General features: G+C 44.1%; 3 protein-coding genes and 2 non-coding genes across 7 annotated transcripts in view; 4 read left to right on the top strand and 1 right to left on the bottom strand.

The window, feature by feature from the left end:
• Positions 1–81: 81 nt before the first annotated feature.
• LOC114851399 (uncharacterized) lies at positions 82–3,684 on the bottom strand. 2 transcript variants are annotated; one of them, XM_029143267.3, is made up of 7 exons: positions 3,246–3,684; positions 1,832–2,143; positions 1,186–1,464; positions 774–875; positions 617–675; positions 393–470; positions 82–311 (listed from the first exon to the last, which is right to left on the bottom strand). In XM_029143267.3, the coding sequence occupies exons 1-7, from the start codon at positions 3,667–3,669 to the stop codon at positions 240–242; spliced, it is 1,326 nt and encodes a 441-aa protein (XP_028999100.3). In that variant the 5' UTR covers positions 3,670–3,684; the 3' UTR covers positions 82–239. The 2 variants fall into 2 exon arrangements, with proteins under 2 accessions (XP_028999100.3, XP_028999099.3); XM_029143266.3 differs by having other exon boundaries at positions 82–470.
• Positions 3,685–6,221: 2,537 nt separating this feature from the next.
• Positions 6,222–9,471, top strand: rps4x (ribosomal protein S4 X-linked). Of its 2 annotated transcripts, none has more exons than XM_029142735.3 (7): positions 6,222–6,298; positions 6,841–6,918; positions 7,419–7,599; positions 7,922–8,019; positions 8,397–8,568; positions 8,643–8,800; positions 9,320–9,471. In XM_029142735.3, exons 1-7 carry the CDS (start codon positions 6,296–6,298, stop codon positions 9,419–9,421), a joined length of 792 nt encoding a protein of 263 aa, XP_028998568.1. In that variant the 5' UTR covers positions 6,222–6,295; the 3' UTR covers positions 9,422–9,471. The 2 variants fall into 2 exon arrangements, with proteins under 2 accessions (XP_028998568.1, XP_028998569.1); XM_029142736.2 differs by lacking the exon at positions 6,222–6,298 and adding an exon at positions 6,389–6,411.
• On the top strand, positions 7,743–7,815 carry LOC114851588 (small nucleolar RNA SNORD61). Its single transcript, XR_003785203.1, has one exon. It is a non-coding gene; the product is annotated as a small nucleolar RNA SNORD61 (small nucleolar RNA).
• Positions 8,951–9,022, top strand: LOC114851589 (small nucleolar RNA SNORD61). The gene has a single exon (XR_003785204.1). It is a non-coding gene; the product is annotated as a small nucleolar RNA SNORD61 (small nucleolar RNA).
• Positions 9,472–16,689: 7,218 nt separating the features above from the next.
• The window catches only part of nhsl2 (NHS-like 2), a 69,915-nt gene continuing 58,723 nt past the window's right edge, over positions 16,690–27,881 (top strand). The window contains exon 1 of the mRNA XM_055502997.1: positions 16,690–17,182. Coding sequence (XP_055358972.1) covers positions 16,882–17,182 — 301 coding nt within the window. The 5' untranslated portion in view covers positions 16,690–16,881. The remainder of the gene's footprint in view (positions 17,183–27,881) is intronic.

The following is a 27,881-nucleotide window of genomic DNA, read 5'->3' as shown; positions in this document are numbered from 1 at the left end:
CTACACAAGCTGTGATGGCTGCTCACATCTATGACCGTTTGGCCAAACAGGTCCACTAAAAACAGGAAGAGAGGTTTGATATCACGTCACATCTTTAATATGTCATCAAAAATAGAATCTCTGTATTTACAAAATATATAGAATTTAAGTACCGGGACCATAGGACGTGCAAAAGCAAGTCCCCAAAAAGGAATTGTACAATGTGCATCAAACATTCTGTAGTGATCCACCGTCGTCCTCTAAATCTCTTGATAGGGTGATGAAGTCTTCCTCAAGCGATTAAGCTGGATCTGGTCATAGACAGTGTGAGGCTGGAGGTGGGACAGATACAGATTAAGGCGGTAAACAGCTTGTTTTTGCCTGGTATGTGGCATATTATATTCTGATCTTACCCCTGGTGAGATTGATGTGACCGGCTGCATTTTGTTATCAATGGTTTCATACACAGAACACGGCTTCATAGTCGACCCCTGCAGGTTGACATGTGCGTAAAACAGAGAGAGATGGAAAAGTAGGTTTAAAAATATATTTTAACCACATCATAACATACACATTATTGTCCTCAAGTACACACATCTGCTTATACACACACAAATAGAAGACAAGGCATCCTTACGTTTTCAGGTGCGATTTCAGATACGTCTGCATAGACAGTCAACTCATTTGATTCCATGTCTGGTGTCCCAGAAAAACAGCAAAGCAAAGGCAGATCAGGTAGAGTTGGTGAGATGTAAAGTCAAGATGACACTCTCAGATATGAAAAAGCTTCTTACTTGCTGCCTTTCGTTTGCAACAACTAACACCCACAGCTGTGCCAACTATGATCACAATTAGTGCACAGCCTCCCACTGCTGCGCCCAGCACAAGGACAAGGTCTGGTAAAATATAGAATTGTCAAAATTATTGTTAAATAAAAGGAATGTTTATAATAAAATAAATTAAAAACGAATAAAAATAACAATTTGATTAAGTGCAGGAAAGTTGATGAAAAGCCTAATCTGACGTTTGACGTTCACCTCAGACATCATTAGATTCACAGAGACAAATCTATTTTTTGAATAAGATTTTAACTATTTACATACATATCAAAACAGCGCAAAAATGACTAATAAACCAAAATATCTTCTCTGCACGTACCAAATGGTGTTGGAGGTTTGAGTGATTCAGTGCTGTTGCTGCACGTACCAAGTTTTGAAGATTCAGTGCTGTTGCTGCATGTCAGTCTTTTAAACGCTGACATCTCACTGACAAAGTCAGATATTGTGCAGGTAAATGTGGTTTCTCCATCCTCTGGTCTGATGCTGAACTGCAGCCTGGAGCCACTGTGTGTTTGGTTCCTGACAGACAGACTGTATCTGACGTTGGTGTTATAGACCGAACTGCACTCCAGCAAAACTCTGCAGGATTCATTTAGCTCATTCCAGGTAGAATTGACCTGGAGGTCAGGATGCTGAGTTATTGGCTCTGATGAGGAAACAGACGTGAGAAGGTGTTTATGTGTAAATAACATCAGATGAGCAGAATGTAACTTATCACTAATCATGTTTCATGTGACCCATGGTGTTTAATTAATGTTAGTTTCATAAACATAAATATATACAGATCATATGACACAAAAAGACAAGGTGACACTAAACACGGGATCGTAACAACAGGGACTTACAATATTACATTCTCATCAGCAGGTGTGTGTTTGATAATAAACAAATGTATTTGAATAAAAAATCAAAATACATGCAAACTAACATCTGTATGTGTTTTATAGTATTGTATGTATTACATTATGATCAGCATCTTACAGTCTTAGAATCAGACAACAGAGGAATCTTACCATGAACTTGCAGCGTGATGAAAACTGTCTGTAATTGATGATTATTCACCTCTGAGACAAAACTGAATTCACCAGAATCTTGAAGAGTCAGTTTTCTCACTCTTAAACTGAAGTTTGTGGGGTTTAGGTAAAATCTGTCCCTGAACACTTTGGATACATTTGTATCCTTGTCTGCAACCTCTGTTTCTCCTTTTTTCCAACGCGCTACTATGAGTTGACGTGATTTTTCAGGTGATAAACATGTCGAGAGCTCCACAGCGTCTCCAACTCTTTTATGGATGGTTCTTTGGTGACAGCTGGAAGCTTCTACATCTGAAACACATAATAAATTCATTCTCTTTTGTCACTGTTGACAGAACCACTTGTCCTCATCCTCATCCGTTATACAGGCTCAGTGAACATGTTCAGGTAACAAGCAGATCACTAAATGACAAATACACAGTACGCGGCCAAACAGTGACATGAAATGTTTCAAAATAACACAATGACAGCACTGCATGAGCTGCTGTATTAAAATAAAATGTGACGCAACATGACGTCATTATGTGACTGGACACCAACACACATAATGTTTTAAATGATTCCACTCAGGGGCATCACTGTTTTAAGCCTTTACTGTCACTTCCTTTGTTATCTAGTTGTCTCAGCTTGTGGTCGCAAAATGTTTAGTTCTCAAAAAACATGATATGTTTTCTTTTATTGACTTGCGGACACATTCTCCTACTGACTATTGTATTTTGTATTCACTTAATACTGTGATAGCCATAAAAGACTGATGCCCTGAACCAGCAGTTGTATGTGAACTACAGAGGAGCAATGACGCTACTTCTCCTACCGCTCCATAAAGGTTCTACTGCCCTTCGTCATTTCTGAGCAATAACGTCAGTTCATCTGAACAAATGTTGTCATTTTCTTAGATTCTGAGACAACACAAGTAAACTTAGTAAAAATGCAGCGGAAACAGAAAAGATGTCCCAAGACTCAAAAGGTTTCGAAGCAGATGCAGTGGAAACAGAAAATGTGCTGACAAGCAAAGACATAAGCACATGGAAAATAAGGAACCACCAGATAAAACTGGTTTATTCATGAACCTATAATAACTTACAGAAAATGTCTCTGTGCCCTTAAATGATCTTAAGCAACAAGATGTTTTAGACAAAGCAAGAATTTCTATCTACAAAATAAATGTTTCAGTCTTAACACCAGGTTTTAATGCAGCTGAATGTTTTTTGATGTAAGCAAATATCCAAAAACACAAAAGACCAACTCCAAGAAAGTCACATACACAAATGGAGAATTGTACAGAAGTAATGTACATACTCACTTATACAGACACACTCTAGCACATCAGGTAAAACCATACATTGTTCATGACTGTAAGTATCTATGAACGTTTGAGAAGCCGTGTACGTACCAGACAGAGAGACCCCGAGGAGCAGCACAGCGCTGGATGTGAGCAAGCAGCTCAGCCAAAGTGTGCGACCACCAACCATCTCTGTGGGAAGAGGAACAACGTCTGTTTCCTCTTCTCTTCTGAGATACTGTGCTGTAACTATGAGGGTAGGAGGTGTTTCTGCCAAGAGGAAGCCGATGCAGCAGCGTGGCCTATATGTCAAGACCAAAAGCACACGCAGAGTCTTTTGTGTGAAAATGTAAATGCTCATTTTTTCTCTGGGCTCCAAACTCGGTGCTGAGGTTGGCATCCAGAGTTCCAGGCACTTCATCAGCACCGTGACCAGAACTGAGAAGAACTGCAACCGTGTGTGGTTGATAATGAGAACGGGTGTGGCCACTGTGATGAGAAGAGCGCATTTATTGGAAGACACCTTTCCTGGCATCACCGCTTGGTATCGACCCAGTTCCTCTCAGGATCTGGAGGGGGACGCAGCCCAACGCTCTCCTTTTTCCTAAAGCTTCTAGTCCGAGCTGCCTCAGGTCACTCATGCGTGTTTGTGTTTCTTCCTCTGTCTCCAATGTGACAGTTTCAGATCCGACCAAAGTGCTATTTGTTCTTCTTTTTCCCCTGCCTTTAGTTAACGGGTTGGCTGTCGGTTAAGGGGCTTTTTTCCCTCTCCACAGTTGAACTAGCATAGTCTAGATTTGGTATCACTCGCATTATAATGTGTTGCGATGAGCTGACTTGTGACAAGATAAAGGCTACTGCACATCAAGCCTGCAGCGCTCGCTCACAGCAAGATGATAACGCTGACATGGCCTGTAGCGACATGTGATCACAGCCTAACACCTAATAAAATAGGAACTTCTTCACAAAAGTGTGAAAATATTAAGTAGCTATAATTGATATGCATGTAATTTTATGATTTTAATTATTTGTTTAGAATTATCCACATTATGCAGTTTGTTTCAGAGCTTGGTTACTGAACTAGACGGTGAATTAGAACTACGAGAGGACACCGGAAACAGTAACCTCTGTCACTACAGCACTTTCAGAAGCCAGCGGTGAAACACTGTGGTCGCTTGCTGGTAGCCTGCGTCTAAGCAGCGTCCGCACATCAGAGCTCATGCACTCTGCTCTTCATGCAGAGGTGGTCTGTGCGCTGCCTTCCTCGCAAGGTCTTTTTTTACTGCACCTTTCTGACTGCTGGTCTCACACCTTCAAAGCTCAGTCATGGAAAACAACAATGGCATGTTACTAAACATCCCATGACTGAACTGTGTGTTTAAACTTATACCTCTAACTTTTGTAGAAACAAAATAGCAGCACCATACAAAATAAAAATTTTTTTGTTACTCATTTTAGTTATTTGACTTTTAATTTGTTCAATTTTTATATTAAATTTTGTAGAAAGTTATGATAAAGAATGTGAACATGGTGATTATTATATCTGCAAAGTTGTGTGTAAATTACTATGTTGATAACACTGTTAACTATATTTCATTCATCATGTGATGTATTATTATTAATAATAAAAACAGTATTCTAATTAAGATAGATACTAGACAGAGACCAGACAGACAGTATTTGTAATCAGTTTACAGTCATTGGGACGATTAAAGTTGCTTTAAATGCACATTTAAAAGATGTTTGGAGTTGCAGCAGATCATTGAACGGATCTTTACAAAGACGACTTAGTGAGAGTCTGAGGTGCAATGTTAACGTTCTTCTACTGAAAGAAGAAGTGATACAGGGACCATAAAATGATGCGTGATGAGTCACTACAAACCAGAACTAAGACAGAACTAATTTCAACACACCCTGACCATGACCTGTAGAAGCCCTGAAGAATTTTAATTATCCAAAGGTTCACATGTACTGAATAGAATTAATAGAAAGATATTATTTTTCCAGCTGGTAATAAAATTAATAATGAGCCAAAATAAAGAACCTTTGTATCAGTTGTATCAGTATCAGGTTGAAGAGATAGTGATTATGGTGCATTAACCTTAATCATGCAATAAAAGTCTCTCTACACACTCACCACATAAACCATAGGGTAGGAAAGCAACTAAGGGGACGTCACACAGCGCCATCAAGTGGCTGCAAGTGGAAAGGTTGGAAACGCGGAGGTCGCAAATAGCTAAAACATGTCATTTTACTTAAATCTACTACTTCTCTTTCGACTTTTCCCATCAGGTGTCGCCACAGTGAATCATCGTTTCCACCTCACTCTATCCTGGGCATCTTCTACACTCACACCAGCCAACCTCATGTCCTCTGTCATCACTTCCATACATCTCCTCCTTGGTCGTCCTCCTGCCTGGCAGCTCCATCTCTAACATCCTTCTACCAATATATTCACTATTCCTCCTCTGCACATGTCCAAACCACCTCAGTTTGACCTCTCTGATTTTGTTCGCAACACAGGCAACGTGAGCCGTCCTCTGATGAGCTCCTCCCTGATTCTGTCCAACCTCATCACTCCTAAGGAGAACCTCAGCATCTTCATCTCTGCTGCCTCCATCGCTTCCTCACTGCTGCCGTCTCGAGCCCATTGACCAGAGCTGCTCTCAACACTCTCATTTAGACACATGTATTCTGCCTTGCTACCACTGACTTTCATACCTCTTATTTCCAGCGCAAACCTCTGGAAACACCTCTCCAGCTGTTCCTCCACCTGCTCTCTACTCTCACCATAAATCATAATGTCAACTGCAAACATCATGGTCCATCGTACAAATTTGTCAGCCTGTCCATCAGCAGAGCAAACCAGAAGGGACTCAAAACTGATCCTTGGTCCCACCTCCACCTTGAACTTATCTGTCTGTAATTAAATGTAATTTTACTTAAATATGTATTATTATTAACGCATATAGGTGTTCACCATTTCGATTTTGCTACTACTATATTCTCGTGATGATTATTTATTTTGTATCCATACTTCATGGTTTCGTACTGCTGGGTCGATTAGAACTTTCACACCGTTTGTCCCTCCTTGGTCGCCGTAGCTCACGTTATCCCTGCATACCGGAAGCTACGTAGTCCTTTTCCCCGCAGACTCCAACATGGTGAGCAGTTTTATCTCGATTCTACTGCGCCGTAATCATTGAACATCTGATTTTGCGCTTGCGTTATCCTGACAATATAGTTTGTAATTTGTTGCAGCACTTCTTCTTAAATGGTAAAGATCTAAATCTTGGCAAAAGACAGCTACTCGTTCTTTTTTTGGACGATTAATGTTAACATGACCCGTTCTGCGTCTGTCAGCCATGGCTTGCTAACTTGCGCTAAAGGCGGTAGCGTTTATATTGATGTATACTAATACATATTAGGTCTACTAAAGGCTCGCTGCATAAGTTGACCACAACGAACAGTTTTGAATATCTTAGAGTTGTTTATGAGTTAACCTATTGTATAAACATGTATGAGTGCACAATACCAGTTAGGCCGCCGGCGCTAGGTTGCTATGCTAACGAGCTCGCGCGGCTATAATTGTATTTTAATATGGTAGTTTTACTTTAGTTTGGTGATTAAACTGCTGTAAGGTTAATTTTACTTGTTTGCTCGCGTGTTTCCCTTTTGTTGACTACTGTTTGCTTCTTTCATTTAGGCAAGAGGACCGAAGAAGCACCTGAAGCGCGTCGCAGCGCCGAAGCACTGGATGCTGGACAAGCTCACCGGAGTGTTCGTAAGTTGTTTGCGTGACAACTCAACGCTGAAGCGTTTAATGTTGTGTTCGGTGTAATATCAGCATCAATGCTGCGTGTAATATCAGTGCTGCGTGCAACGACTGTGTACAAGTAGGTTTTTATGCGTTATTGCCTAAATGCCTGTGTAGTTGGCTAGCTTGATAGTTAGCTCAGTAGCTATGGGCGAGTATTTGTGCAATTCAACTTTTAGTTTGAGTTAAGGCAGAAGTCACATGATAAAGTTAGCAGCTATGGGTAACTTGCTGCTTAAGGAAATCACAGCAAATTGTTCATAAGGTAAAACTTAACAGTAATGTTGTTGCTAACTGGCAGTTAGAGTTCTAATGTATATAACTAGCATTAACAGTTTGTTTTCTGTAGCACTGAAAAGACATCAGGACATGTACAGAGCGAATGTTTTACTGAATATAATGCTCCCTGAGCCCTGAAATCCAGCAGTCCATGTTCTAAATGCCAATCCTTCGTACTTGTCTTTTAGGCTCCGCGTCCTTCAACTGGTCCCCATAAGCTGAGGGAGTGCCTGCCCCTCATCATCTTCCTGAGGAATCGCCTCAAGTATGCCCTGACAGGGGATGAGGTGAAGAAGATCTGCATGCAGAGGTTCATCAAGATTGACGGCAAGGTCCGCACCGACATCACCTACCCTGCTGGGTTTATGGGTGAGTTGTTAACAAAGAATTTAAATTTGTTGTCTCAGTGCAGGTCTAGTGTCAGGTTAGTTTTTGGATTAATCTTAGTGGGTTTTTTAAATTGGCAGTTGAATCAGAAGGTTGGTTGTATTAGATGTGTACAACAGACATGAGCAATGATGAATTTGTGTTTTTGATTTTTGAGCTGAAAATGCACAGCCAATTCCTCTAAGAAGTTCTGAGCTCCCAACTGAAGTATTATATTAGCAAAGTATAAAGTTTCTTTCAAAAAGCTTCATATTTGACATGAGTTTTTTGAGGTCTGAATTGCTAAGACTACTGTTTTCTGCAGACGTGGTCAGCATTGAGAAGACAGGCGAGCACTTCCGTCTCATCTACGATGTCAAGGGACGTTTTGCTGTTCACCGTATCACAGCTGAGGAGGCCAAGGTAAGGAGCTGTAACGCTGCCTGTTATGATCATGTCCCTGCATTTACTTTAGAACATCTGCACAACAGAAAAGTTGTGCAGATATCAGATGTTTGCGACACACATGCTGTCTTGTATTTGATTTGCTACTTCACCCAGGTCCAGAGTTGTTATACATGTTATGTATTTGATGTTGCGCTAGTTCCCTTGTTCCTGGATTTGAAATTGCCATATGAGGCCTTTTCTGTTCAAAGATCAGTTGCCACTAATCCTGTTTTACCTATTTACCTGGTTTATATCCTGGGCTCAGATGGAGTTTGTGTGCTGGGAAAAGTGCTGACCAAAGTGGTCAGGTGATAAATTTTTTTTTCCTATATTGCTCTTGTCTTTCTCTGCAGTACAAGCTGTGCAAGGTGAGGAAGATTATCGTTGGCACCAAGGGAATCCCCCACCTGGTGACCCATGATGCCCGCACCATTAGATACCCTGACCCTCTCATCAAGGCCAATGACACAATCCGCATTGACATAGAGACTGGCAAGATCACAGATCACGTCAAGTTTGATACTGGTAAGTTTGACAAACTATGTGCTTTATGTCTACTGAGCAAACATCATCTTACCTCTCTTTACTGTCCTCCTCAGGCAACCTGTGCATGGTGACTGGTGGCGCTAACTTGGGCCGCGTTGGTGTGATCACCAACAGGGAGCGTCACCCTGGCTCCTTTGACGTTGTGCACGTGAAGGATACCACAGGCAACACCTTCGCTACCAGGCTCGGCAACATCTTTGTCATTGGCAAGGTGAGGATTGTGGCGTCATTCTGTGACTTTTTGCGTTGGGTGAAACCTGGACTCACTGTGGCGTTAAGTAACATGGCTCTAGACTAGACTCTTGGCTGAGGCATTGATGCAGGGTAATGCCCATAATAAAGATGCTTTCAAAATGTTGGAGCAATGATGACACTTGTAGTTTTGATTTTGGTTATGAAAATGCAAACACATCCTCTAAGAAGTTCTGAGCTCCTTGCTAGGTTAGTCTGTACACACTGATGGCAGTTTGTTTCATTTAAAAAAACAACGTTGTGTAACCATACTTTTCAATATAGTTCAAGTGAAGTAGAATGACCGGGTAGTATTGGAAACAAATTAGGTTTTAATTATGGATTGATTGGTGTGTTTTGCCTTGTTTTAGTGCAGTCAGGTGTTAATGGTCTAATACTGAACTGAATCCATAGTTCAAACATTAGTTTGAATGAAATTCCTGATTTTTATTTTTTGCATTAATTGCACAATTGATTTAACATTAAACCTTCTCTACAGGGCAACAAGCCGTGGGTGTCCCTGCCCAAAGGAAAGGGAATCCGTCTGACCATCACCGAGGAGAGAGACAAGAGGCTCGCTGCCAAGCAGGCCAGCAGCTAAACTGGTCAAAACACCACCTGGTTTTCAAATAAATTGTTATTTACAACACATTCTGCTAGTCTTTGTGGTTCCTTAGACCGCGGGTTGGGGAGCATACAACCAAAGAAAGATCAAAAATTTTGGGGTTCTTGCAAGCTCTGGTTTAAAAACTTGAACAAGCAGGTGCTTTGGTTTAGTAAAAAGCCAGAATGCTGCTAAAACACTGCAAATTTGCTGTGTCTTTGTAGAATGAAGGCGAAAGACAGGAAATCATTTATCTGAGAACAGTCTTACACCTCTAAGAGGAACCAACACATTCACAATTAGACATTTAAATGCAGTCTTAGTTTTGTCGCAGTCTTGTAAATACTTGACATTGCCCCGTCACCATGGAACAGCACTGCTGTGAAGTTTTAGGTTCCTCAACTTTGTTCATCCCACCAGCATCCGGCCCATCATCCTCCCTTCTTCCTAATCCCTCTGTTCTCAGCTCATTCCATCCCATCGTGTACATCCATCTGTCTCCTGCCAGTCTTCTGCTCCATCCACAGTCAGTGCAGTCTCTGCCTTCTTTTCCTATATAATTATTCCTATTTTACCTTTTTTGTTAAAAGTTTCAATTTATTTTCCTTTTTAAATGTTTTTTTATTTTGTGTCTTTATATCATTTCAACGTTCTTTTGTAGGCTTATTGCTTAAAACATGTTCTTTCTAAAATATTTCCCCCCAGTACTTATTACCTTCTTCTGATTCCCACAGTCCTTTTTATTTTCAGATACTTCTGTACCTTATCCTTCCTATCTGAAACTAATTCCCACATCCTCCCTTGTTTTCTTTTAAATTAGTTTAGAAATTTCTTTGGGTATATTAAAATAAAAGATATTCATTTATTTTTGTCCCCATCTTGGCCTTAGAATTCTCTTTTAACCTACTTCTGTTTTTGATTTCTCAGTCTTACAAACTTTTTTGTTGTACATTTCCCAAAATATCTTTCATACAGTATTTCCTTCTCCATCCGTATTTGAATCAGTTGCCTAATCTGTTCTCCCCTCCCTTCCTTCCTCTATAAATATTCTCCATCTCTCTCTTCCGTTAGCTGTTCTCGTACTTCATCTCATTGGATCCTACCTAATCCCTCCATGCATTTTCACTTCATCCCTCCATCCTTCACTCTGGATCCCTCCCTTCTACCCCCCCCCCCCCCCCCCCCCCCCTTTCAATCTGTGTTCTGACTCCAGTACCAGTCCATATGGTGGCTGCTGGGATACAGCCTGCTCTGCGCTGCAGAAACCTGGCCTGGCACACACACCACCTCCAAGTGTGTGTGAGTGAGAGAGAGTGAAGAGCAAGAGATCAACGCTAAACTCGTGACTTCCATTTCCAGCACAACACAGCGAGAGCGTGTGTTGGTGTGTGCACTGGGCCTCGGCTCACGCTTGTGACCGTCTGCTCTCTGACACACTCAACAGAGTACAGTGATCCATCCTCGTTGGCAGGGGAAAGAAGGAAGGACAATGTGTGACACTGAAGCTGCTGTGTTTTTTAGGAAGGGGGAAAGCAGACATGGCTGCACCTGATGGAGCTGCACTCACCTGAAGTCTGCAAGTACAGACAAAATAAAAAATAAAGTAATTCAATAGGCGCTGCTCGACATATAAAAAATAAATAGGACACCCAATATAAGTTTCACGATGTTTCTCCTCTTCTTACACCTCCTCATGGGTTTCAAAGCACCATCAGCTTTAGCAGCTTGACCAGAGGAGAAGTTTTTTAAGGTTGCGCTTTATAGTCTGTGTATTAGCTGGTAGCATATGATTAATGGGATTTTTCATAAGTCATTGTTTAGTTTTGAGGACACTGTCATTGATGTCATTGTATTGAATGTAAACCATGTACACACCAGTTTAATATTTCTGTCATCAGGCAACAATTCACCAAAATAAAAACTGACAAGGAAAGAAAAACGATAATTATCTCAGCCAAACGTATGGGGAAGAGAAAACCATAACTATGCAGAACGTCAAAACAATGGTCCTGGTCCATGTCTGACTTACTGTACTATTATCAGCAGATCCTACACATTTACAGTTTCCAGTTCCTCATCATCTGAGCAGCTTTGCTTTTCAGTGATCCCAGATCTCAGCAAATTATTTGCATTACAGTTGTTTCATAACTAACAGTATGTCGTAGCTAAAGTGATTAATAGAGGCTTCTGTGATAAATCAGAGCTCTTTAACGATTTATTGATTTAAACTGAAAACAGATTGTTTGACTCAGCTGGTGCTGCAGTGAAGCTTGACCTCTACACGACCGGAGGCTGCAGCGTCGTTGGGTTTGCATGTGGGCTAATGCAACCAGTTTCAAACATCTTCAGTGTTTGTGCTTTAACAAATAGCAAATCAAACGTGGCAGAGTTGTCCTCGTTTATGGGCCTGGGACAAGTTGTTGTAAACACACACACACACACGTACTTTGAACATCTGAAATATGAGACTCACCAGACACTCGCTTCGCTCCAGTCCTGCTCTGCATCCGCTTGTGAACCGGGCAACAATCACGTTTACTGTAACTCTCAGACACACAGTCACACACACACACACACACACACACACACACACACACACACACACACACACACACACACAGTTACACAGCTCTGTCACACTGAGTCTTTGAAGTGCATTAAGCTGGACGGTTGGGAAACCAAAGGAAACGTGAGCCCCAGATAGAAAGTGGATAAAAACATCCACTTGAAGAACGAAAAACTAATATGATGAATTATTTTAAATAGGATGAGACACACAACAGAACAATGCACAAAGAGATAAACAACAGACACTGTAAATGTTTAATGCATTTAATGTCCATCGCTTCTGTTTGAAGCCTGACAAAAGCCTCACATCTGACATAGAATCATTAGGATGTTCAGCTACATTGCAAAACCTCTAAATGTCCATTTTATGATTTAAGAAGCAATCAAGATATGTTGTATAGCTCTCTTTACAAAAAGAGGTTGGTTAAAAAAACAATAGTTTCCAACCTTTATTAGCGCTTAACCTGTTAAAATGAAGTCATCAAATCTGCCTTTACAGGCAGTTTCATGGTCTGAAGGTGGAAAACTGCTAATATGTCCAATATTCAGACCTCGTGGATCTGTGAGCACTTAGCTTTGCCTTGGGCCCAGGTAGGGGTCCCAGCTCCTAGGATGGTTAAGAGCATCAGATGTCTATAAGTGCTGAGTGACACCACGGTGGTTTCATGTGGACTGAAAGGAGACGCCGGTGTGGACAGTGTAATATGGGTAGGTTTGAATCCTGCTCCGTGTGCATGTACAGAAAAAGTGGGTTGGACTGTCGAAACAATGAGCTCAGTCATCTGAGGGGGAGGAGAGGGGGGGTGAGGACAGATGTTTCCAATCAATTGTGTCCAATCATGTGATTGACTGTCAGCTGATTGGCTGAATGACCCCTTGACAACCGCGGTTTTAGGTAAGTTAGACCGGCCTATTGGCTTCATTCCACGACTAACTGGTTTGTTAATTGACTGGCAAACAGGTTGGCATGGCAACCGATTGGCCAAGCGACAGCGCCGATATTAGCTGGATGAGGTAATGTTGCCACGCCCATCGCCTCCTCGCTCCTATGTTCTGCACAGAGCGGCTGAGGCACACCACACTCTCACACATGCACACACTCCAACACACGTCCAGTCATCTGTCTCTCATAAATTTCTCATGTTGATGTTTTCAATTGTGTCAATAAAAGGCAGTTTAGGTTGAAATTCCTTTGCGTTAGCCTCTCTCTCTCTCGCTCCTCTCTCTCTCTCTCTCTCTCCACCCCCCCCCCATCCATAAGACAGACACAGACTGCATGAACAAAAACATTGAGGTAGGCCAAGTTCACGTCTGGGAGGGGTTGCTGGAGGGGGCCCGGGGGCCGCGCTGAGGACCAGATGTGCTTGTTCTGGGGAGGAGGAGGCAGGAGGGGTACATTCACTGGCCTCAAGAAGAGAAAGTGGAGGGTCCAGAGAAAGAGGAGCGCGGTGGAATCAGCTGGTGGCAATCACGACCCAGCGCGTGAGAGGTGTCACCAAAGTCAAGCAAAGAAAACAAGTGAAATTAATTAGTGGGGACTTGAAAATCTTACTCAACAGCATAAAATGAGCGTGTGCTGCTGCTTGCTTTGGATTGTTTAAAAGCCAAGGAGGATGAGAATGACTTTCACAGATCCTAAATCCATGTTAAAACAGAAGCAGGTCAAAGGTCAGCGCTGAAATTAAAAGTCTCTGAATGTTGGAAACATGCTGATGCTTCCTTGAGTTCAGACTTTATTTTGGGTTCTGAACTAAAGCATGTAAGATAACACATGGTGGCTTCAGTGCATCCGATTTCACCTAACCTGCCTCTATAGGTGTGACCCAATAGAAAACGGACATCATGTGGCCACTGATGCATGGCAGGTGTTGAGAACTCGTGTGATGCCGTGGCTGAAGCCTGGTCAGACGGTGGAAGGTCTGAGAGCCGGTCACACTGTCATCATCGCACACTTTGATTGGCCAGTGGACCGACGTGTAAAATAATTAGTACATTAACAGACGTAAGGGTTCGATTTGCATAAACCTCAAGTCTCGGTGATGACTCATTCCTCATGAGAGGAGGTGAAGCGAGGACAAATTACGACTGTCGGATTTGCAGCCGAGGATGTGAGCAGCTGCCTGGGGAGCAGAGTTGTGAGGCGCGAGCAGGAGGGGGCTCCTCCACCCGAGTCCTGGGGCCGCGACATGTCTCAGGAGGCCGAAGCCAGAGATGGGATTTCTGAAAGACTTACTACTGCTGTTCCCTGTGCACTTGTTGTCTCTCTGTGGGGAGCGTAATGATCTCATTCTGAGAAGGCGGCTACAATGGTTGACCAGAGACCTTTGGCTCAGCCTGGGGTTGCGTTCAGGGACCGATGGAAAACACAAACCTGCTGTTCCAAATGAGCAAATGCACAAAGAGGAAGCTGATGATAAGATTGTTATGTATCTGATGCAAAACTTACTCTTCCATCTGATCTGGGGTCACACAAATCGCATAATGTCACATATTTGTGCAGTTTGTTCTGCATCATTCTTTAATTATAATTCTTTCAGAGTAAAATAATTTGAATGTTGAGCAGAACGAGCTGTGCAGCAGGAGTTTGATGCGTGTTTTCCTCTGAGGCTCCTTTATAAGGATGAATCTCTTCTCAGTCGCGAAGTGTGTTGAAGTCTGACTCTCTGCTGTTGTAAATAGTCATTTATTCAAATACCGCATAGAAGAGAAGGGGGAGCAGGAGGAGGGATGCACAGTTGATTTGATTTTCTCGAGCTGATATGCCTCCTTCAGAAATTAGAGCAGGCTGACAAACATCATGTAAAGATAGACGATAAAGAACCCAGAGTAAACACGAACAGCGAATACAACAATTCTGATGATTTAGTCATGTTTTGGTGCGACTTGATGTGTGATAACAAACCAAACTAAACATAGCATAAGGAAACACCCACATACTGTAACAATAGCAAACTGGAATCGCTGCCTCCTCGTCGTAAACCTCCTCCAACCTGTCAAGTTGCACTTATTGTGTGTTGGAATTGGCTTATATGTATCAGCAGTGGATGTTGGAGCCAGATGCTTTTCAATTTCCCTCTGAGCGATGCTGACATAACGCTGTGCTGAGAATAAGACTGACGTGAGGTCACAACGAGAGCCTAAAACCTAATGAGTTCATCCTTGAGTCAAAGTCAGGCACTCAAACGTAGCTGCAGGACAAGGTCCAACTTCCTTATGAAGTCACCTGGAGCAGGAGGAAGGTATAAATAAGTAAAAACACACGTATTAATAGAGAATCTCTGTTTGAGTATAATACTGAAAAATGGGAAAACCATAAACATCTTATGAATTATGGATGGAAGATGGGGCACAGTACAAACACAACAGAACAAAGTTGGTTAGAGAGGAAATGGTGTGTGTCTAAAAGGCTTTGTCTGATCAAGGCTCAGGCTGAATTACTCATTATTCTTCAGCCTAGATGTCTCGGTCCACTAACACCACTGTGCCATTATGGATCCTATGTAGGTTAATGGGAAAAGGTTAGAAATAGTCCATTTGGTGCAGATTCCAGGTTACGGTAGCAATAAAGAAGGGACTTGATTCATAACCGTCCCTGATCCTCGTGATCCTCACAGCCTGTTTTATGCTCAGACGCCGCTGTTTCTCATTTCGACGAGCGATCGTCATATAAGCCCGTGTGTAACTTACGGTGAAATGAAAAGAAATGTTACACCTCCAAGCTTCAGGACTGCAAAACAACTCCGCTCATGTGCAGCTTTAACGGGATCCGCTTTTCTAGTTTTGGTGTTTTCCACCAGATGCATGAACCTGACTGCTGGGACTCGCTCGCACTGGGCCACAATGACTCATTTCCGAAACTGATGCTGGAGCCTGGCTCGCGCTCAGTTCCTGTTCCTCCCAGAGCTGTTGGATGAGGTGAAGGTCGGGGCCCAGTGCAGCCCAGGCAGGTTCTTCTACATTAATGGTAAAAACGGCCTGCTTTTTGGCTGTTCGGTGGATCATTGTCTTGCTGTCTTTATGGTTGGAAACACACTGACATGTGATTGCATTCTGCAGCATTAGGATTAGGGTTCACTGCGATGAGGCTTTAGGGAGAGAGATCTATTCCCCGCCTCCATCTTCCTTCGCCTCGTCATCCCTCTACCTCCACTTTCACTCCTCCAGACAGGTTTCCTTCTCGGGGAAACACCAGGCTGTTGCGCACCGTGTCGCCGCGTCAAGCCGGACGAAATCTGATCTGCCGCTCGGCTGATAAACGTCAAAATAAGAGCACGTGTGGAAACAAAAGCGTGTCCCAAACAACGAATTAGCTGTAAATCGGCTAGAAAGCAAAAATCGACGCACTAACATGGAGATAAACATGGAATACATTTTCTGGACCACTTCAAGGGCTTTATATTTAGTTACACCCTATATTATGTTGTTTAACATAGAAAGCAAGTTATTAATAAGACAAGTATTACTCTAGACACACATAACCATTAACCGTACATTACAGTGGATCATATCTTCCTGACGGCGACAGGACGATTAGCTGCATAACTGAACTCTAAAAGGCTGGATTTCCCCACAAGAAAAATACGCATATCAGCTTTAATTTTGAAAGAGTTAACCGGATGCTTTGCGCGTCATACTGATTAATTTGACATGAATTTCCACAGCAGCTGAGTCTATACACTGGGAAAAAAAAAGCGCAAATCTCGCTCGCAGTCAAAAACAATGAGGGCGCACGACGCGCAACTTGCTCCGAGCGTCTCCAGCCGCGGCGGAGTTTTTCCTCGCGCAGGACTCGTAGCATGCGTCTGCACGCCAAACGGGCGGAGGAGGACCACGGCAATATAACTTGACTATCTGCTGAGTTTGTTCTTTTCCTGTCAGCGGCAGAAATCATGCCTTTTTGCAAGCGGACTATACTTCCGAAAGATGTGTGCAAGCCCGACGGCAGGAGCCCGCTGGAGGCGCGTCCGCGGCGCCAGGCGGAGGTTTTCGGGGACTTGGTGGACGTGTGCGGCTTCACGCTGTGCTCGGTGCTGCGGCAGCTCGCGGATCTGTCCCGGCACTCGGTGAGCATCCTGGAGGACCTGGAGGGAGAGCTGGTGTCCGTCTGCCACCGGGCGGGCGCGCTGGAGGGCAGGGTGGTGCGGCTGCAGCGGCGCGTCGCGGAGCTGGTCAGCAAACCTCCGCCGAGAAGTAAGAGGGGGTTCGAACCCGTGGTTTTACAAAAGCGCCGCACGCCAGACGCGACCGCGGCAGCGGGGTTGAATCGGTCCAGTAGGTGTCAAGGCAGTGCTGTCAAACTTTGCTGGGTTGTGAAGGTGCATTGTTTTCTCCGGGGCGTCAGAGCGAAAGGTCATCACTCCACTGTGCTCGCTCAAGATGTGCTCTAGTTGCAAATAAGTGGGAGGTTTGTTATTAGGAGCCTATTGTTGTTGGCAGTTGGAAGACAATTGCTCTGCGTTCAAGTGTTGCAGGAAATGCAACTATTATGGATTTTGATTGGAAACATAGGTATTCATATCAAGCCAATTTAATTTGCAAGTCTAAGAAGAGCACGTGGCCATGGCAGGAGTAAGAGTGGTGCTGCAGTTTTTGTTATGCAGTTTCAGTTAAAAGTAGCTGGAACAACAGAGGGAGATTTGCACAACTCTTGTACATTTTCTGACCAGTGACTCTCTGCGACGTCCATCCTTGGACGTGCAGCTTTACAAGGTGTACCTGAAGGCAGCACACGGTGGGTGTGGAGAGTGGAATGTGAACTTGGTGTAAATGCAGACATCAGTGTTTTAGTTTTGTTTCTCCATCTGTCACTCTGTCCCTGTTCCCTCCTTCACCGCTCCTGCTCTTGATTTTATGATTCTTGAGATAATTCTCAGTTTGGGGATTTAATGATCCCAAAAAGCTTGATGATGCTGTGGATGTTAAAGACTGTTACTCTGTAAAGCGAATGCACTCGGATATTTGTATTTGCTGTAGCTGAGGTGCGCACCCACAAATAGAGGAATAGAGGAGACTCACCAACAGTACAAACCAAGATCTAGCCCAGGTGCATGATGGGACATTTCCATTACAACCTGTTTTTCCTTTGCGTGTGAACACAGGTTTACGAATCTGTCAGAAGTGTGTATATATGTACATATGTGTGTGTAGAGTATCAGAGAGAAAGTCCTAAACACAGAGCAGATGTAGAGCTAGAAAGAGGAAGAAAGATAAAACTAGATGCAATTCACTTTTCAGTTTACTTTCCTGTGTGTTTGTGTGAGAGTGTGTGTGATCATTTGTCTGAGATGAGAAGATCCTCACTTTTCTCTTTAGTTTTTGAAACTCTGTGTGGGCTCTTGCTCTACCACTAAGCGGTGGGCAGCAAGCGCACAGCTAAATAATCAATAGAGCCTTCATCTCCCATCATCTTCATCATCATCATCCTCCATCACTCCCTCCCTCTCTCCCTCTTGCCTCCTACTGTTTCAGGAAAGATGGAAAACATTGATCCAGATTTTGACCATAAGGCAAAACAAGGCATAAACATTTGGTTGATCCTTTAGTGAATGACAGAGCTCTAGAATCTAGTTCTCACTCTCTGAATGCTGCTGCTCAGCTGTCTCCCACATCTTGTTGCCTTGAGGCAAAGTCTCGTCAGCCTCCATAGGTTCCCTTATATAAATATTAAAAATGTTACATATGGAAATATCTGTTAGAATGTGTGTGATTATTCAAAATGTTAATATTGATGTCGAAACCAGCGGCACCGCATTAGACTGCATAATTGAAACAAGACTTATTAACATGTGGAAGTCATGGTTTTGAAGGTTATTGACTCTGTTAGATTGAATGGACTCTAGCCTGTTAGCTGTCTGCGCTAACGTTTGCTGCGTGAGACAGTGTCACATTGTTTGCAGGGTGTGAAGGACCCACTGGGTGGTGACATACGCAATGACTTGCTGGATGAACGAAGGTAAAGCTTCCAGTTAATGCAGCCTGACTCATGACGGCTTAACAAATATAACGCTGCGTCACGTTATCGTTTTTGTTTGGAGGCGCAAACGTGCTAACGTCAGCTTAAACACTGGGCATCCAGCAAAACCAGAAACAGACAGTGAAGGCAGTTGTTTGTAGTTTGACCGCTAAAAGTCATAATTTGAAATGATCCAGAAATAGAAAAAGCTCAGGGCTTTTTTGGTGATGACTCTGAGCTGTGAATGCTAACATTTGTTTAGTTTTTGACAAACTTAAGCTAGCACCTCAGGCCTTATGGATGCATGTTGTGATTCCTACGACCTCTGGTTGAAGCTCGGTTGGATTAAGCTGTTTAAATCCATAAGGGTGAGGAAAACTTTTCCCTCATTCAAGGACACGCACGTATCTGTGGCTTCATGCTTTCCCTCCAATAACCAGGGCGGACAATCCCCCCCTCCACCTGCCAAAAAAACTGAAAGTCAGTCAGCGTTACGTAAGGGAGGCCATGCTGAAACACATGTTCCAGGCCTGCATGAGGGGATTTTTTCCACCCGAGTTTGGAGTGGGTGCAGGAGTGGGATCTCCAGGGCTGCTTCCAGAGGGACTGCAGCGGAGCGAGGGGTCCGCCTGATGCGGGGGTGGGGGGGAGGGGGGGCGTCCCTCGTCGCGTTGGCGAGCGAGCTAGCTAGCAGGTGTGCGACTGCGTGTGTGCGCCTTCCACTGCTCGCTGTGGACTTGGACTCGGAGCTCTTGCTCTCGGCAGCGTTTGTGTTCCTCACGCTGGCCGTGTTTCCTGTCATTTTCTGTTGCCTGCTGTTGACCCTAAGCGGCGCAAAAGTATCCCAGGAATGAGAGTGAAAACCCAAGTTTTGTTTTCTTTTGGCGCCGTTTTCCAACTTCTTCTTTTTTTTCATTTGCCTTGAACTGATTTCACAGGCTGGATTTTTGCGAGTAAGTAACAAAATGTTCCCTGCACGGTCCGATGACCCGAGCCGAGGCAGCGCCGCGGGCGACGCCTCGAGGGAGCGAGTGGCTCTGTGGGGTATTTTACACACCTCTGATCACGTCCCGTTCGTCACAGCAGGTGTTCTCCCTCAGATGTCTGATTCACTGCACCTGCGATGACATCACTGCAGTGCGGCTTCGTGGGTAAAAGAAACGTGGAGCAACTCCCGCTTTAATTTAGCTGCATAATTCCTTAGCAACCGATGACAGCAGCATTAACGTGAGGAATGTCTTGCATTGCTAATTATGTGCCAGGTTAACATAGTCGCGCAGCTGTTGACCTTTCGAGCGTGATGTTTCCCATTTTACCTGAACGCCACACAGCAGTGCCAGCCCAGTAGAGACGGGCCAACTGGACAGAGTTCACTGTGAAGCTCGTTACAATGCAGCAGTTAGTGTTGACATTAGCGTCCGGCCTGACTCACGCTCACACAGCCGACTGCTGGAATGCACTGAACATGACGGAGTTTCCCTCCGCAGCCAGTGATGTTTCACTCGAAGCTGCTGATTTATCGCCAGACACTGTAATGAAAAGCAAAAGGTTGACGAGAGGCCTCAACTCCCCTGGTTTTCTCTTTTCAATCCCCTCCTCCCTCGCTCTGTCCTCATTCCCACGGGTGGACGTCAACCTTGTGACTCACTGTTCCTCCCTGCTGGACCTTCTGTTATTCCCCTTCTCTTCTCTGTTCCTCTCCGTCCTCCAACTCTTTCTGCAGGCGACTCGCAAACGGTGACACACAGGAGCACGTGACCTTTGACCTTGTTTTACACGGATGCATGAAGGTTTTGACCCCTCAGGACGGCGCAGCTGATGGCACCGAGTGGCTTTGCACAACTCCGGTTCCATTTTGACCATGACCAGTCGTCTCTCTGGTTTTCATCACAGAAACATCTTTTCACTGTCCAAATACTCAGTTCACCTTCTCCTCCTCATCCTCATCCTCCTCCTCCTCCATCTCTCTTCCTACAGGCAGTGAGTCAGAGAGCAGTTCGCCACCACTCCGACACAGCGGGAGAAGGGCTTTTATTTTACTTTAATCTGATTTAGATTTTAAGGAAATTCAATGTTCAAAGCTGCAAAATTGCCAGAAGTGAGTCTCATTTTTAGGGTCTTAAAAGACAAGTGAAATTATTCATTACAATAATAACGTCTAGCTGAAACAAGGAGGCTGTAAAGACAGAGAACTTTTAAATGTATATGTCCTACTTTGTTTTTGCCTTGGCCACACTCTCTTATTCTAAAGTCAATTAGTAAAGAGGGAGGTTTCTTTAATCTCAAAAATTCCCAAACACTTTGGTTGAAAGGGGTCAGTCTCATGTTTCTACAGTTTTACTTTCTCATGGAAAGCTGGAGGAAACGACGTGTTCAAAGATAACGGTGAGAACGTCCGTAAAATAATAATCATGGTTCAGCTGTGTAGTGGATGTAGTAGCTTTACACAGGATCTGTATGTGTTCTTGCACTTTTTTGTGCCAAATTCTTACATTTCTGCTTGTGTCACTGTGATCACGTAGTGGAGCGGGGTGGATGGAGGTGGAGCCCTGTTCTCCTAAGTGTCTGTGGTCAGCTCTGCCATTAGTTACCCACAAAGGAAATATAAAGGTGTGTGTGTGTGTGTGTGTGTGTGTGTGTGTGTGTGTGTGTGTGTGTGTGTGTGTGTGTGTGTGTGTGTGTGTGTGTGTGTGTGTGTGTGTGTGTGTGTGTGTGTGTGTGTGTGTGTGTGTGAGAACTTTAGGTTCAGGTAGAACCACTAACCACTTCCTGTCTTGCTGAGAGTCTGGCATGTTCCAACCGGGACACACACATGCACAACTTTTATAACTTTGGGGGATTTTACAAAAATATGTGGGCAAACACACATTTCATGGCCTACTTTTTTGGCCAGACACGTTCCCATGGCAACCATCCAAAGCACACGTTTTTAATGCCGTGTCATCGTGTTTCGAGTTCTTCTTGTCGTCTGGAGTGACTGTTTGTTGATTTTCTCTTCTATCAGCTCTGTTGTGTCAAAGCTACACACACACACACACACACACACACACACACACACACACACACACACACACACACACACACACACACACAAACACACACACTTTGCTGATCTTACAGTCTTACAGCGTTCCCACGGGGAGAACTGTCTGGGAATATGAACACGTGTGCTCTTTGAATGGGAGGAGGATCAGACGGAGTATAAGTGGGAAGAGGGATGCCAGTGGGTGAAGATCCAAAGAGGAAAAGATGGGAATGAGTGCGAAGAGAAGACAAGAAGCAGAAGAAAGACACCATGTGAGCGAAGGATGAGATAGTATAAGAAAGACAGGAGATTGACAGCTGGCTTCTTAGGATGCTGTTTTGCAATTTGCCAATTAGACTCTTTATTGGCTTTATTTTTTTTTTTTAAGTTTTCTCATAGGGAAGAAGAATGAATGTCTGAAACGCAACACCTCAATATAGATATAAATATAAAACATAAATAAATAGACTTGGTAAAGATGCTGCACTGTGTCTTTGACCTGTGGGGAACGTACAGACGCTGGGAAATAAAGCTAAACGTTTTTCAGCAGAAGCACAGCAAGAAAAGTTGCAGACGGATTAGCGGCAAGATTCCACAATTCTCCAACGGCTCCTTCCTGTGAAGAATAACAAATGCCACAGGAGTCCAGGAGATTGAGTAACAGCAGTGATACAGTGCAGAATAAAGCTGCGTGTGCAGTACAGGAGGCCCCCACTCTGTGTGAGAGACCAGGAAGTTTCCTAGAGATGCTGTATCTGCTCCACACACACACACACACACACACACACACACACACACACACACACACACACACACACACACACACACAGCTGTGCTAACACGAGGCATGAGGACAGTGTTTATACTATCTCCTAGAAGGCAGATTCCGATCAGGGCAGAGACGCTGGAGAGTGGAAAGAGGATCTGAGGATCAGGGAGGGAGTGTGTGTGTGTCAGGGAGAGTGTGACTCAATAGAGACAATGTTCCAAGAGCTTATGCAGAATCTAGATGGCAGCAGCATGTGGACAAGTCAGACTGCTCACACTAGTCGTCTGTTGTTGTTGTTGTTGTTGTACGCGTGTGGTTGTTGTAGTGACGTTATTAAATGAGCCATGTGCCTTCGCGTCACCATTTGCTTATTTACAAGAACAAAAGTTTGTGATTTTTCATCTTGCGTGTGATGAAATGTGTGTGCAGGCACATTTGGAGCTTCTTGTTGGGCAGCATCTCTCACCCGCCGGAGGTAATTCACTGACAGTTTAGCCTTTTCCTGCTCATAAAGATCTGGCTTCTTACTGAGCTGGTTACGTAAGGGGACCCTCTACGTAAACGCTGCAGTTAAACGCTGAGCCTCGACTTCCTGTTCCTGACCTACACTGTGCTGATCTTCCTCATTTTCATCATGAAACACAACATTCAGCTGCAGAATCCACTAAGTCACAGCCAGTTCTTCCTTCAAAAGCTGAAATGACAGTCTCAGCAGATTAATACCACCGCAGGCTGCTGTGATGTGAACCACTGCCTCTGGTAGCTCACAGCAAGAACAGGATTCAAAGCAACTTTTATATAGGTTTATAGACATATTTAAGACAAAAGAGCTTAAATCTGATTTAAATTGTTACATATTAGAGTTAAGTAGTCAAAGGTCAAAGGTTGCTGTAGTTCTGTGACACCTGGTGGGAATCACAATCACAAGCATCCACTTTTACTGATGCATGAACTGGTTAGAGCCTGAACAGACATGGATGTAATAGTGTTGTGTCTGGTCTAAATTTAACTCAATTGTTTATTTAAATTTGATAGACTAATGAACATCATGGAGCGTTTAACAATGAAAAAGCCAAACATTTCCCTTATGGGAAATCGTTTTGCAAAGATTCTATATACATTTTCTACACTTTTATGTATTGTTACTTAAAATAACTGAAGAGTAGTAGACGTGCTGTAAATCAGCATCTACTGTGGGTATGAGTTATGCCTAGTTCCAGTCAGACCACGGACTGGTGTAACAACTGATACAGCAGCTTGGAGTGTGTGACGGTTTTATCATTGAGTCGCTGTGCAGACTTCATTTTCTCTCAGTGCTGCAACGGACAGAAAGCCGGCTGTCAACACCAAGACGCTTTATGTCTGAGGCATGCCGTAACCGTGGACACAATCGCTTCCAGATGACGGAGCGTGTGTGTGTGTGTGTGTGTGTTTTTTGTGTGTGTGTGTGTGTGTGTGTGTGTGTGTGTGTGTGTGTGTGTGTGTGTGTGTGTGTGTGTGTGTGTGTGTGTGTGTGTGTGTGTGTGTGCGTGCGTGCGTGCGTGTGAGTGTGTGTGCGAGTGTGTGTGTGTGTGTGTGTGTGTTATAAGGGGAAAACCACTAAATCACTTAATTGTGGAAGAGGTTACCTGGCTGCAGGGTTTCAGTTACTGCTCCTGTGTTTTCATAAGCGTGGTACCATCAGGGAGAAGGTAGAAAAAGTTTCATGTTGTTAAAGCTGGAAACATTGTTGTCATTGTTCATGATGCATTGTGAGACGTCTCCATGTTTTATTTTACCTTCAGTGACATGTGACACTTTTTGAATTTAACGTGAAGGTAGTATAATAACCTGATGTCTTATCTTGGTGTTTATATTTCAAACTTTTCTAGGTGGAGAAAGGCTTGGTGTGTATTTTGGCATCTTGACAGCGGGAAGGTTTTAAAAGCCTTACAGGAAGTGACTTCAGGGGGTTCTGTTTGGACCTGGCTGCATCGAGCTGTGCTGGTTGTGCAGAGGAAGGACTTCTGGACAGAACACACAGTTCTCACACTGAACACATGGGCCTGGACACCCAATGAGCCCTGTGTGTGTGTGTGTGTGTGTGTGTGTGTGTGTGTGTGTGTGTGTGTGTGTGTGTGTGTGTGTGTGTGTGTGTGTGTGTGTGTGTGTGTGTGTGTGTGTGTGTGTGTGTGTGTGTGTGTTCCTGCCACCAGCCCACTACCTGGCAGGCGTGAGGCTCTGCGGTGAACACGCAGTGCGTGTGTGTTGGTAAACAACTCAGACCTGCTACGCCTCCTGTTAGCAGCCGCTCTCTGAGCTCCTGGATTCATCCGTGAGTCATGTGCTGTATGATTTGCTATATTGTGACTTTATTAAGTCTCTTGATGCCATGGCTCTTTATTATAACCACTGAAGAACAACTTGCAATATAGTTGCTGTATAATATGTTGCATTGGTTAAATGTTGTGCTTCCCTGGTTCGCTTCCACTCTGTTACAGTCATTTGATGCCAACATAAATGTTAATCAGGAGTTTGATATTTATTGTTATTATGTGCAGACTTAAAGTTAAATTTAATTTGAGTGGAAGTAGACATTTAATGTGTCTGTAGGCCCGGGTCTGCTGTGCTGCATTCAGGGACGGGTTGTCTGATAGCTATGCTGTGAAGCATTCAGGGACAGTATTTAGTGTGGGCTGTTTGTGCTTCACAAGGCCTGACCTAGATATGACCAAATCACCTCACAAATTGAGGTCCAAACATCATAGTTAAAAATTAAGCATCGGTGTCTTCTCAGTCTTGTTTCTCTGCGTTTCATTTCTTTTTTTTTTGCTGGGTCCTATTTGTGTGGTAAGATGCTGCATAGATGGAAACTGATCAGTGGCAACACCCACCAGCTCCAGTTACGTAAAAACACTGAGATCAAGCAGTCATGACTTAAAATGTGTTTGGTCCAAAAATCAGTCCTTCCTCATATGCTGCACAAACATCTGCCTTGAACTTTCCCTCCAACATTCCATCAACCCGGCAACGCGTTTCTATGGTTACCGTGTCCGTCAGCGTCAGATTCTTCTCGTGTAACGGTGTTGGAGGCGCTCAGGCTGGCGCTGCTGGTGTGACGCGGGCCTCGGCGGCTCTGTGTGTGGCTGCGTGTCCTCTGACTGCCCTCTGTTCGTCAGCGCCCTGTGTGAAGCGGGCGCGCTGCCCTGTCACACGCTCACACGGCTTGTTTACCTGTTTCATTACCCCGCTAACCCCTCCCGCCTGAGTGTCAACAGCTCTCGCCCCCGGAGCTGATGATATGCTGGAAAATGACTCTGAAAGCCCTTCAAAAGTCGTGACGGCAAGAAAAAGGATTTTAGTTGGACTCACGCACGTCGTCACTTTTAGTAGCAAAGACACAGGCACAAAACTAAAACTGCAGTATAAATAACTAAATCACTAATCGTACGTATCAACTATCATCTTTTATGAACAGAAATACTGCCTTGAATATGCGTGAATCAATCAGTAAATGTTAAGCATCAGACCGTGACAAGGTGCCATTGACCCCCAGGACACAAGGTACAAATCCCCCATGAGCCACGGGGCTCAGACTCAGGTCAGAATATGTACGATGGGCCACGGGTGTTTCATGGACCGATGGAACCAAGGATAAACTGGAAAAGAGAAAGAAGAAAGGATGTGGGAACGACCTGGACACAAGCAGGACTGTTAAGATGCCAAGAAGAAGAAGAGGAAGAGCCAAAGAGCAGCCAGATATAAAGTTTCATTTAATCTACAAGAATCTGGTCTAGTTCTTGTTTATTATATGTTTACAGCAAGAAATACCAGCTGAAACCTTGAACTTTAATCTAAGAAGGACATTTGCTTGATGCTGTATGATATAATACGACCACAACAGTCTGTTACATTGTTTTCATTTTCTGATAACGACTAATTGAGTTAACGATAATATGAGACGTTGCCTTTCAGTGAAGATGAGTCACACAAGCGCTCAGATGATCAGAAAAGTAGTTCTGCCACATATTTGTGTGTGTGTGTGTATTTGTGCTGATGCTGCATCAACCAAGCATGGCAAATGAGTAAAGACACACACACACACACACACACACACACACACACACACACACACACACACACACACACACAGACACACACACTGTGGAAGCAGATTATCATGTGAACTGTCACTGTTATTCGTTCTGTTGCTAAAAACAGACCACGTGAGGGAGAGAAAGGGAGCAGTGAGAGTGAGGCAGCGAAAGTGTAAGGAGCACGAGCAGGCAGACGGAGGAGAACGGAGCAGAGCGCAGGGGTGAGGAGGGGGACGAACAAGTGGCCGGACAGGGCTGTGCCGACGAACAACCACGAGTTCACGAAGGAGGGATGCGCTGGAGGAGGAGGCGAGTGCCGGCGCAGGGGAGAGCGGTGGACGAGGAGACGGACGCCGCTGTCAGGACTCATATTAAAGGTAGAGCGTGTGCGTCCGGGCCCAGTCTGACGCATTCATCACAGGCGGATCGATCATGAGTGCTCGTTCAGTCGTGTCTACTTTTTAAACCAGTTGTCACTGAGCCAGTGAAGTAACAGGTGTAGCTGTGTGAGTTGATGTAGACACGTGAGGGAATGATAAGTGTGACAAATACATTTTTATTAGATATCACAAAATTCAACCACACAGTCAATTTTTCAACTTGTTGCATTAATCATTCGCTCCTCTGTGAATGTTAGCTGACACCGAGCTGCCGTTTGGTGTCAAACGTACACAACACAGACTGGACCTGCACAGAAGCTGAAGCCTCTGTGACACTGGTGAGACTCTGCGAGATGAGCAGATGCCTCTCATATGCGCACGTTGGCCTCGCTCCAGCGAGTTTTAAGGCAGCTGAGCAGGAACGGCGCTCAAACCAGGAGCACATTAACCAAACCACAAGCCTGCGCCGGTCTGTGCAGCCGCAGCATCGACACCGTCCCGAGCCCTGCTTTGAGTCAGTGCTGGGAAACGTCTGCTGCTCCCATTCTTCAGCATTGTGTCGTCCACTGAGTGCATCACAGCCCATGTCTTGTTTCACTATAGAGATGAATAACAAACGGTGGGTTTCCTGACATTTAATGACACGTGCAGGTTCTTGGACTCTGACTTATCAAGCTCGTTGGCCTT

This window comes from Betta splendens, chromosome 2, assembly GCF_900634795.4.
Source record: "Betta splendens chromosome 2, fBetSpl5.4, whole genome shotgun sequence".
NCBI classification, from domain to species: domain Eukaryota; kingdom Metazoa; phylum Chordata; class Actinopteri; order Anabantiformes; family Osphronemidae; genus Betta; species Betta splendens.
The sequence above is the reverse complement of the archived record's forward strand: the minus strand, read 5'-3'. Positions and strand labels throughout refer to the sequence as shown.

Bases quoted from the DNA above. Each gene is read 5' to 3' on its own strand.
- LOC114851399 (XM_029143266.3), bottom strand. From the start codon at position 3,669: ATGCCAGGAAAGGTGTCTTCCAATAAATGCGCTCTTCTCATCACAGTG. The intron at 676-773 runs GTAAGAAGCTTT...CTGGGACACCAG, and splicing joins TTGCAAACGAAAGGCAGCAA to ACATGGAATCAAATGAGTTG. The intron at 471-616 runs GTAAGGATGCCT...GTCAACCTGCAG, and splicing joins CTGAAATCGCACCTGAAAAC to GGGTCGACTATGAAGCCGTG.
- rps4x (XM_029142735.3), top strand. The intron at 7,600-7,921 runs GTGAGTTGTTAA...TGTTTTCTGCAG, and splicing joins CTACCCTGCTGGGTTTATGG to ACGTGGTCAGCATTGAGAAG. The intron at 8,569-8,642 runs GTAAGTTTGACA...TGTCCTCCTCAG, and splicing joins TCACGTCAAGTTTGATACTG to GCAACCTGTGCATGGTGACT.